General features: G+C 37.4%; 1 protein-coding gene across 1 annotated transcript; it reads left to right on the forward strand.

Annotated features, from left to right (window-relative positions):
- Positions 1–449: 449 nt before the first annotated feature.
- On the forward strand, positions 450–10,210 carry LOC143857915 (nitrate regulatory gene2 protein-like). The gene is made up of 5 exons (XM_077368463.1): positions 450–2,488; positions 2,740–2,817; positions 3,312–3,526; positions 8,084–8,307; positions 9,355–10,210. The coding sequence occupies exons 1-5, from the start codon at positions 1,486–1,488 to the stop codon at positions 10,004–10,006; spliced, it is 2,172 nt and encodes a 723-aa protein (XP_077224578.1). The 5' UTR covers positions 450–1,485; the 3' UTR covers positions 10,007–10,210.
- Positions 10,211–10,576: the final 366 nt, after the last annotated feature.

Genomic DNA, 10,576 nt, shown 5'->3' on the forward strand with positions numbered 1-10,576 from the left:
GACCCTCCCGCACTAGGTATGGGTCAGCAACTAGTGACCCGTAGGAATGCAGGTCATTTTGACCCGCAACCCGTGTGACCTGCACCCGCATGACCCGAGGGTCGACCCGACCCGACCCACCCGTTTGCCAGGTCTACCATCAATCCCACCACATTTCCCGAGAAAATAAGAATTGATAGAGCCGTTAGGCTCTGTTCACTTCTTTTCCCTGACAAGACTTTGACAAGACAGAATTTCTGTGTTCACTTCTTTTCTAGAAAAAATATTATCAGATGTGGAATTTCTTATTTAAAAGCTGAAAATGACGTGGAAATTAACTTTTTCCTTCCACCACATCACATTCCAGGGAAAAGAAGTGAACCTAGGGGTAATATTGCCATAAAAATTTCTCAAGAAAACAGGTATTCATCTGACAGAAAAATATCACCCCAGGATTTCCTTGTTTTAATGCTAGTTTCAGAAATAGAAAAAAAAAAAAAAAAAACAGATATTTATTTTTAGCGATTTTTTATTTTATTTTTCTCTCACACACTACGAGGTACTTTCTCCACTGTATCAGATTCCTCTCTTTTACATTTCTCTGTTTTCACTCCCTTTCATCTTTTTGTCAATCTCTTGTTTCTTCTTTTAATTTTCTGTGTGTGGGTTGGAATACCATTTTAAGGATAAGTTTTTAATGCCCCAACTACTCTTTCTGGTTTTAAGCTCTCTCTCTTTCATGCTTTTTTGTGAATAAGGGCTGCTTTCTTTTTCATTTTTTTATGTGGGTTTTGTTGGGAATCCCAAAAATGGAGGTTTCTTGAAGTGGGTTTTGGGGTTTTTTGGAGAAGGGTTTCTTCTCTTTTTTGTGAAATGGGTACCTGTCAAAATATTGAAAATTGAGGCCTTTTGAAGTGGGGTTTTTTTTTTTTTTTTTTCCGTGGAAAGAAAGACAGTTTTTGCTTTGTTTTAGTACCTTGAGGTACTTAATTTCTGTGTATCTTTTCTCTTAAATTGTTTGATCACATCAAAAATTTGAAGAGTTCATCTGCCCTTTACTGTTATTCCTTTTCCATTTTGATTTACCATTTTCGTCAGAACTCTCAAAATATAGTGAATTTCTGAATGAGGTTTGCTTTGTTTGAAAGTAGACTTTGAATGATTTAGGCATTTCCAAGCTAACTAGCCATGTGGAAAAGGGGTTTATCTGGCTCCTTTGGGGTCCAAAGATAATCCGCATCAGAATCATTCATGGGTCAATAGTATTTTGGATCATTTGAGTCCTTTGTTTTTCCTATCTAGTGTGTTTCAAGCACAGGGGTTGTTGGTTTTCGTACTTAAATGTATCATCTTTCTTTCCATTTAATAAACCAGTAGGGGTCTCCCCCAAACCTTAGCTTACCTACAAAAAAAAAGGTAGATTTCTAGGCCTTTGATACATTCATTCTTATACTAGATATCCTTCAGCAATCGAACAATAGAGACCGCATCGATTTTTAGTGGGAAATGGGTTGTTCGAATTCTAAATATGAGAAGAGCGAAGTTCTGAGACTCTGTAAAGAAAGGAAGAGATTCATCAAACAAGCAATCGATTCGAGGTATGCCTTAGCATCAGCCCATCTTTCTTATGTTCAATCTCTTCGTAGTATTGGAATTGCTCTGCGTAGATTTGCTGAGGCTGAGGTTTTGATAGAGTCCTCATTGTCCCCAACTGAACTGGATAAAACCCCTTCACATTCCTCTTATCCATCACCATCACATTCCAATAATGCCGAAATTGTCGATTCTCCTATAAACAATGGTAGCCCCTCTTCGCCGACCATGAGTTATATGAAATCAGGAGCAAGCGCTTCTTTGACTTTTAGGCTTAATTCTTCATCTATAAATCAATTTGTTGAAGATGAATCTATGGACTTTACTACGCCGCTGCCGCCACCTCCTCCTCCGCCAGGTTCTTCATGGGACTTCTTTGATCCCATCGGGGTCGAAAATGGGTACAAACAGAATTTTGATAATTTGACTGATTTTAGACAGTTTAGAGAAGAGGGAGTTGATCACTTTATAGGAGAAGAAATGGGGAATTGGGAGAAGTTTGGTTTAGTGGGCAAAGATGAAACCTTTATTGGCGAAATAAGGCGGGATTTCGAGAGGGCTCATGAATCTACCAATGGTATTACATTGGATAAATTTTCTGATTTAGAACAAGCTAGGGTTGGTGAGGAGAAAAGGATCCAGTCTGACGACATTGCTAGTGGGTCAGTTGAAGCTTTGCCTAGAAATCTTTCTTCTGAGCCAGGTGGTTCAAAGAGAGAGGAAAAAAGAGGTCTAGAGAAAGAAGTACATGCGGAAAGGGAAGATCCTTCTGAGTTCATCACCCACAGGGCTAAAGATTTCTTATCAAGTATGAAGGACATTGAGCATCGCTTTTTCAGAGCCTCCGAGTCTGGCAAGGAGGTGTCTAGAATGCTCGAGGCGAACAAAATTCAGCTACACTGTTCTGAGAGCAAAGGTAATGTGATAAAACTTGTTTTACAATGTCAAATGCCTGGCCCTTGACTGATTCTTTTAGTAGCTTATGATCTATTGATGAGTAATTTTAGTTTTCTTTTTCTTTTTTTTGTGGTGAATGGTTGGTGAGTAATTTTAGTTATATTTACTAATCATAAGTCTTGGAATTTATAATTTTTTGTTGACTTGAACTTTTCCTGTGGTTGTGAATCATGTGGGACAAGCTTCTTATTACATTTCTTGGGTTCACAGGAACGCCATCTGCATCTTTATTTCTTGCTGCCTGCCATCTAGTTTGTTGCAGGAGAGGGATTGAACCTGTTCCTCATGGTAAGTTGACCTTAATAGCCATTAGCCATTTTTCTCGAGAACTATTATATCGTTAGTTGAAAGACAATCATCCTCCCATATAAATGGGCAGTGATGGTGTTTTTTGTAATTTCAAGAAGTACCTAGTATATCATGTTAAAGTATAAAAGAGTAAATAACGTCATCTCCAACAGCTTAAGCTTTTGGAGTAATTGGTCATTTCACATGGTATTAGAACGATTGCCCTGGCTTCAAAACTCCTTGATATTAAAAATCCACATGTAATGGCCAACCCAAAAGAGGGGTCACATGTGCCACATGTAGGCCAACCCTAAAAAGAGGGGCCACACGTGAGGGGGAGTGTTAAAGTATAAAAGATTAAATAACGCCATCTCCAACGGCGTAAGCTTTTGGAGCAATTGGTTGTTTCACATAACATAGTGCATAAAAAGCTTATGGGAGTATGGGTTTTGGGCCTGCATGGTGATATCTTACCTCTCTCAATGTCTATGTAGAACCTCCCCAGCATGTGACAAAGGTTATCACTTGGAAAAGATCAACATCATCACAATCATCATCTTCGAGGAATCCTCTTGCATCAGCATCGAGAGATGACGTTGATGACAGTGGTAGTGATTTTGCCGAAGAGTTCTGCATGATTTCCGGGAGACATTCCTCTACCTTGGACAGACTATACGCATGGGAGAGAAAACTTTATGACGAAGTGAAGGTACTTGAATTTGAAGGACTCTGTACCTTGAACTGTTATAGTTCCAAGTTTATGCTTTTATATGGTTTATAGTACTTTATTTTCTCTTCTTATGACAATATAAATGATTATTGAGTCCAACTTTAATAGCGTACTTTTATGTTCATTACATTAAGGGAGATGATTTTTTCACCCCCCTGTAGGATGGATACACCACCCAGTTAACGTGATTTGACGTAAAAAAGCCTGCCCACCATTCATGTAAAAGGGGGTGTACCATTCTACTGCCGGGGGGGGGGGGGGGGGGGGGGGGGGGGGGGTGCGGGCACCTGAAAAAATCATCTCCCTTACATTAAACACTTCATTTTTGTTAGTTTCATTTAACAGTGCTTTCTACACTAAATTAATCTTCCTTTCTATTTGTTTATTTACCTTAGGTTTTTTTCTCTTGCTTTTGTCCATTATTGTGTAATTATATTTCCATCAATGTTCATAAATCGAGCCCTACCAAAAACCAAAATGTAAAATGAAAGAATAAAGAACACAGGGGAGTATCAGTTATTAACTATGGAGTGTTTGAATTTTTTAACTATAATGTGTGGGATTAGAAAAATCACCTATACTTTTAGAAAATCAATGTCTCAGTTCATCTTGCTATGTCCTCTTGTGTCACAAGGTCTAATGCAAATTCCTCATGCCGTCTTGAGTAAATGGATAGTTTCGTGGCAGGGGATATCAGTTATTAACAATGTTGTAGTGTTTGATGTTTTTAACTATAATGTGTGGAATTGGAAAAATAAATTATACTTGTAGAACCATTCAAAAAAATTATACTTGTAGAAAAATAATATTTCAGTTCATCTTTGCTATAAGGCTCTTATAGCATGCAATAGGGAAGATTCATGTTTGGAAAAATAAATTATACTTGTAGAATCATTCAAAAATTATACTTGTAGAAAAATAATATTTCAGTTCATCTTAGCTATAAGGTTCTTTTTTTTAAAGAAAGGTTCTTAGCTACATGCAATAGGGAAGATTCATGTTTGCTACATAATCTTGTGATACATTGTCATGTTATACTTCATTATTTACCTTCACTAGCTGGAATCTTGGGGTTTGGATCCCCTGAAAATCATTCAAAAATTATACTTGTAGAAAAATAATATTTCAGTTCATCTTAGCTATAAGGTTCTTTTTTTTAAAGAAAGGTTCTTAGCTACATGCAATAGGGAAGATTCATGTTTACTACATAATCTTGTGATACATTGTCATGTTATACTTCATTATTTACCTTCACTAGCTGGAATCTTGGGGTTTGGATCCCCTGAAAATCATTCAAAAATTATACTTGTAGAAAAATAATATTTCAGTTCATCTTAGCTATAAGGTTCTTTTTTTTAAAGAAAGGTTCTTAGCTACATGCAATAGGGAAGATTCATGTTTGCTACATAATCTTGTGTTACATTGTCATGTTATACTTCATTATTTACCTTCACTAGCTGGAATCTTGGGGTTTGGATCCCCTGATAACAATATTTTAAAAACCAGACTTAACTGGAACTGGTAGGTCTGCCAGTTTGTTTTACACTCAAAAACCATATTTTTGCTTTAAGTTTTGAAAGGTCTAGAGTTTAGACGATCCTGTTCAGATGGCTTTTTGTGAACCTGAAATTATTATTCTCTCTTGTACTGGTCAAGAAAACACTTATGCAAAAAGAATGGACCCCACATCCATTTATAAACAAAGACAAGAGCAGGGCACTTATCTAAAACTTCTTTCAAAATATTTTCTTTTGAATGATGAAGATTTCATTAAAAAAAAGGGGGGGGGGGGGGGGGGGGCGTGGTCAGTATTGGAAAAAGAAAAACAACGAAGGATCGCAACACTTGATCCTCCAAGAGGGAAGAAAATCAAAGATCTCCAGTCTGTCTCTACCAACACCCATCTGAGCTAATCTAACCGTATCAGTGTTGGCCAATCTTCCAACTTGCTTAAATGAACTAGGATAACTGGCCAATCAATCCTGGATCTCATCGAACAAGTTGTCAAGTCTCCAGGGATGAGGGTGACTGCCATCCAACCATCTAATGATATTGAGTGGTGAATTATAAATGATTAAAAACACCAACTCTAACATCTTATGCTTTTGGAGTCATTGGTTGTTTCACACGGTACCAACGCTATTGTCTCACGGCAGGTCCTGGGTTCAAAACCTAACAATTCCTTGATATTAAAATTCCACGTGTACAGCTAACTAATCAATTATCATTGAGATCTCTAACCTGAGCAAACTAAGCAATCCACCGTTACAACATCAATGGAGATCAGCCAATTTGGAAGCAGCTACTGTGGCTAAACCAATGTTACTTGGAACATGGTTTGTTTATGTACACTGTACAGGGTACGATGATTAGTTTGTATGTGATACGATGGGGTTCACTTAGTTGGTTCGATATTTGTGGTTGCTTTGGAGCGCTAATTCGGTTCGCTTAGGTATGTATCATGTATGTATGTATGTATGTATGTATGCATTCATGCATGCATGTACACACACGCACACTAGTATTCCGGGCCCATGCTATGCATCTTTGTAAAATGGTGGGCCTCACCCTAATACATAGTTGTTTGGCTAGAGATGGTAGACCCACCTCATGGGTAAAATAGTTGGCCCCGCGCTATACACAGGTTTTGGGTAGAGATGGTTATAAAATGGTGTAGCCCCATGTCTTCAGAGAGAGAGAGAGGGAGGCTAAGTTGCCCCAAGTCTTCTACAAAACCAAGCATCTGGTAACCAAAAAAACTGAACGCTTACAAAGGGGAATGAAACGTCAAAGTAAATGGCCTTTTAACCTCCATCCGTTTCAGATGTCGTGGTGTTGTACATGGTAGAATTTTAATATCAACATCTGAAAAATTTTTACAGCGGGAAATAAATATGCAGGAAATTCCTCTCCTTGGTGCCCAATGAAAAAGGAGATCGACTCTCCGCACTTTGACTCCTTAAGAGGTGGTGCATATTGTGGATATTTGATCTTAATCAGGAAATGAGGAGATTCACCTGAAGATTGGTTAAATTTATAGTTTGAATTATCTGAAATCTCTCATCCGTTTCAGATGTCGTGGTGATGTACATGAACCCTTACAAAGGGGAATGAAAGGTGAAAGTAAATGGCCTTTTAACCTCCATCCATTTCAGATGTCGTGGTGATGTACATGGTAGAATTTTAATACCGACATCTGAAAAAACTTTACAGCAGGAAATAAATATGCAGGCACTTACTCTCCTTGGTGTCCAATGAAAAAGGAGATCGACTGTCCACACTTTGACTCCTTAAGAGGTGGTGTATATAGTGGATATTTGATCTTAATCAAGAAATGAAGAGATTCATCTGAAGATTGGTTAAACTTATAATTTGAATTATCTGAAATCTCTTATCCGTTTCAGATGTTGTGGTGATTTACACGGTAGAATTTTAATATCAACTCCTGAAAAAACTTCACAGTTGGAAATAAATATGCAGACACTTCGTCTCCATGGTGTCCAAATATTCAATGAAAAAGGAGATCGCATATGCACACTTTGACTTTTTAAGAGGGTAGTGTATCTTGTGGATATTTTATATTAATTGGGAAATGAGGAGATTCACCCGAAGATTGGTCAAATTTATAATCTGAATTATCAGAAATCTCTTATCACTTGTATGGATTTCCAATGCAAAATATGATATAAGGGAATCAGAAACAAGTTTCAAATAAAGTGAACTTTATGAGGAAAGAGTACACAATAATAATAATCAACTGACAAGTTGGTGTGCTTGAATAACAATGGAAATGCCAAATTTTCAAGAGAACAAGATAATGGAGGAAGCATGATATCCGCGTGTAAATTGTAAGCCAAGCAGTTGGAGGGAAAAGCCCATGCTGTTGTCTCTCTCTCAAAGGGTGAAAACGTCTCTTCCATTTAGGGCATGCTCTCTCAATGTATTTTGACACGTGTCTTTCTTTTTCTCTCCCGTGGCATTTTAACGATATGGGTCCCAAATAAACTGTGTTTGGAGGGGTCGTACGACCCGGATCATCATTTTTAGTGATCTGAGTCGCAAATGAACCATGTTTCGGGTTGTGTGACTCAGTTCGTGGGTTGATGGGGAGAGGAAGGAGGTAGCGAGTAGCGACCCCAGTAACACCAGGCTAAACTGGCTTTCTATGGGCTTTTTTGTTTCTTGTATTTTTTTTTTTACGGACAGCTCACATTTTTGTATCTTGTTCTTTTTTTTTGCAATGCTACCTTCTTCAAAAAAAATTTGTTTCCTTTTTTCATATATGGTGAGTTATTGGAAGAGTTTTGAAGCATGTGCTTCTGTTGCATTTTCTTCTTCTTCTTCTTGTTCAAAAAAAAAACTTTTCTTTTTTCATATATTATTTGAATTTATGGTGAGTTATTGGAAGAGTTTTTGAAGCATGATCTATGATTAAGGTGTTCTCTTTTGTTTCTCAAGCTTCTTGGCTGTCACATTGCTTCAAGTAATATATGCACAGTTCTTTCCTCTTGTCAACCATTTATTCAATTTTTGTAGGCTAGTGAGTCCATCAGGAAGGAGTATGACCGGAGATGTAATCTGCTCAGGCACCAATTTGCTAGGGACTTAAACCCCCAAGTGATCGATAAAACCCGAGCGATTGTGAAGGATCTGCATTCACAAATAAAAGTAGCTATCCATGCAGTTGATTCAATATCGAAGCGAATTGAAAGGTTGAGAGACGAAGAATTGCAGCCGCAACTTGTAGAACTGATAAAAGGGTAAATTTCATATTTCTCCATTGTCCAATTTTGAATTCGTTACCCTTGAACCAGCTCAGTTGATGTGTTTTGGTTTTACCTCTATTTCATTTCTAACCTCGTGAATATATGTAGATGTATGTGTGATGCATCTACAAGTTATTAAAATTTAATTACCAATACAAGTTATTAAAATTTGGTATCAGGGATATACGTATGCACTGCAGATGGTATTGGATATCTGTTTTTTTTTTTTTTTTGAACCATTGGAAAGCGACTAGTTCTTTAGTTGCTTAATTGTGACATGGTTTCCTTTCACCAAAACTGTTGGATATTTTCCTAAAAATATGGTTTATCAAGAGCCTTTATCATTGAATACATGAAATTTCCCCATCTGTTATGTAGTGTAAATTCCCATTCTATATACCCCACAGTAAATATGCGATTATGTAATCATGGCTTCAGTAATGGCTTGAAATTACTAGTTGCACTTGTACATGGAAGCAAGGTTTTAAATTTCTGTTTCAGTGTTGGTTTCGGCCACCATCGAAATCGAAATATTTCAGTTTTGGTGGAAATTTCTGCCGAAATCTTGTCGGCGAAAATTTCGGTATTTTAAAAATTTTGGTGGAAATGTCTAAAATTTCAATGGAAATCTTGTTTTTTTTTTTTTTGAAATGGCTCGGTGGAAATCTTGTTAATAGGTGTGAAAACGAAATTTTGGTTGAAATTTTACCCACTTTTTCGAATTCGTTGAAATCTTGTAAAAAATCGATTCAATGTGCATTTCATTTTGTTCTTGACTGAGACCAAAACATTTCTCTGCCGAAACGACATGTCTCGGCTGAAATTTTAAACCATGCATGGAAGATCAGCAAGAGGAAGTTATAACAAAAGCATGAGAGGCAATATCAGTACCAAAGCGGAAAAAAAACAGTGAGTTATGTGATAGTTCTTGTTAGAACATACTTGAGTTTTAATTGTAGTCTTGTAGCTGTTTACTCTTTAGCATATTCAAAACGTCTATTTATAGCAATATCCAATTTCTTTACTGCTGGTACTTCGCAGATTGATCAGGATGTGGAAAACAATGCTTGAATGCCATCATACACAGTACATCACCATCTCACTAGCCTACCACACAAGAAGCTCATCAACTCTCTCCCAAAGCGAGTCCCACAGGCAGGCCGTGGCCCATCTTCAGAATGAAATTGAATGCTTTGGCTCTAGCTTTTCGGATTGGATCAAAGCCCAAAACTCCTATGTGGATGCTCTGAATAGCTGGCTTCAAAATTGCATTATACCATCCCAAGACCGTTCTAAGAGAAGAATGGCCTTCTCCCCACGCCGAGCTCTCGCCCCTCCTATTTTCGTCCTATGTCATGATTGGTTTGGTGCAATCAAAGCCTTGCCATCTTTGGAGCTCTCTGATGCCATCAAAGGCTTTATAACAGAATTGCATGATTCATTTGGGCAGCAGGTAGAGGAACAGAATAAGAAAGAGATAGCTAAAAATTTGGAGAACAAGAGAGAATTGGAGACTAAAGAGGATGAGAAGTGTGAAAAAGTTTCAAACTTAAGCAGTTTACAAGCAAGCTTGACGCGGGCATTTGATCGACTGACAAAGTTCGCGGAGGCATCTCTGAAAATGTATGAAGACATTCGACAAGCAAGCGAGAAAGCTCGTGCTGATTATGCAAACGCTAGAACGAGGTCGTGAGGTGGTGTAATTACTAATTAGATGGGCTCTATGTAAATTATCGGCGGTTGGAAGGAATTTCAGAAATGATTTGAATAAACTTTTGGGTTTTTGACAAGTTAGAACTTCCCAAAGATGAGACTAAGAGCTGTTAAAATCTTCATTTGTTAGGGGTCTGTAAATTTCTTTCTATTAATAAGAGCCTTCCATTAAATGGGTTTTATCCATCTTCCCTTCATCTTTTTATCATACCCACTGGGAAACATTTTCTATAGCTTAATGCATGGAAAAGAGCAGGTTTTGTACAGATCCAAAAACACTTTCAATGGAGCATATCAGTTCATTGATACAGGCACTGACAAGAAATGTTATCAGTTCATTAAGTTTTGAAACATGTAAATCTTAAGTTTTGATTACATTTTGACAAAAGAAAAGAAAAAATACAGGGCTTTCGGGTCCTAAATGACTGAATGAATCTACATCAGGTCATCAAGTTGGTAATCTCTTGCTAAAAATAGGTGGTTAGATGATTCTTTGAGAAGAACTCAAGCTGTAAAAGTACTGTCAGGGAGAAAAGAAATAAGATTCATT

This window comes from Tasmannia lanceolata, unplaced genomic scaffold, assembly GCF_043159265.1.
Source record: "Tasmannia lanceolata isolate RefF3 unplaced genomic scaffold, GAP_Taslan_0.1 ptg000025l, whole genome shotgun sequence".
NCBI lineage: Eukaryota > Viridiplantae > Streptophyta > Magnoliopsida > Canellales > Winteraceae > Tasmannia > Tasmannia lanceolata.

Excerpts from the sequence above, each read along its gene's own strand:
- LOC143857915 (XM_077368463.1), top strand. The coding sequence starts at position 1,486 with ATGGGTTGTTCGAATTCTAAATATGAGAAGAGCGAAGTTCTGAGACTC. Across the intron at positions 2,489-2,739 it reads ACACTGTTCTGAGAGCAAAG|GAACGCCATCTGCATCTTTA; the intron begins GTAATGTGATAA and ends TTGGGTTCACAG. Across the intron at positions 8,308-9,354 it reads CTTGTAGAACTGATAAAAGG|ATTGATCAGGATGTGGAAAA; the intron begins GTAAATTTCATA and ends GGTACTTCGCAG.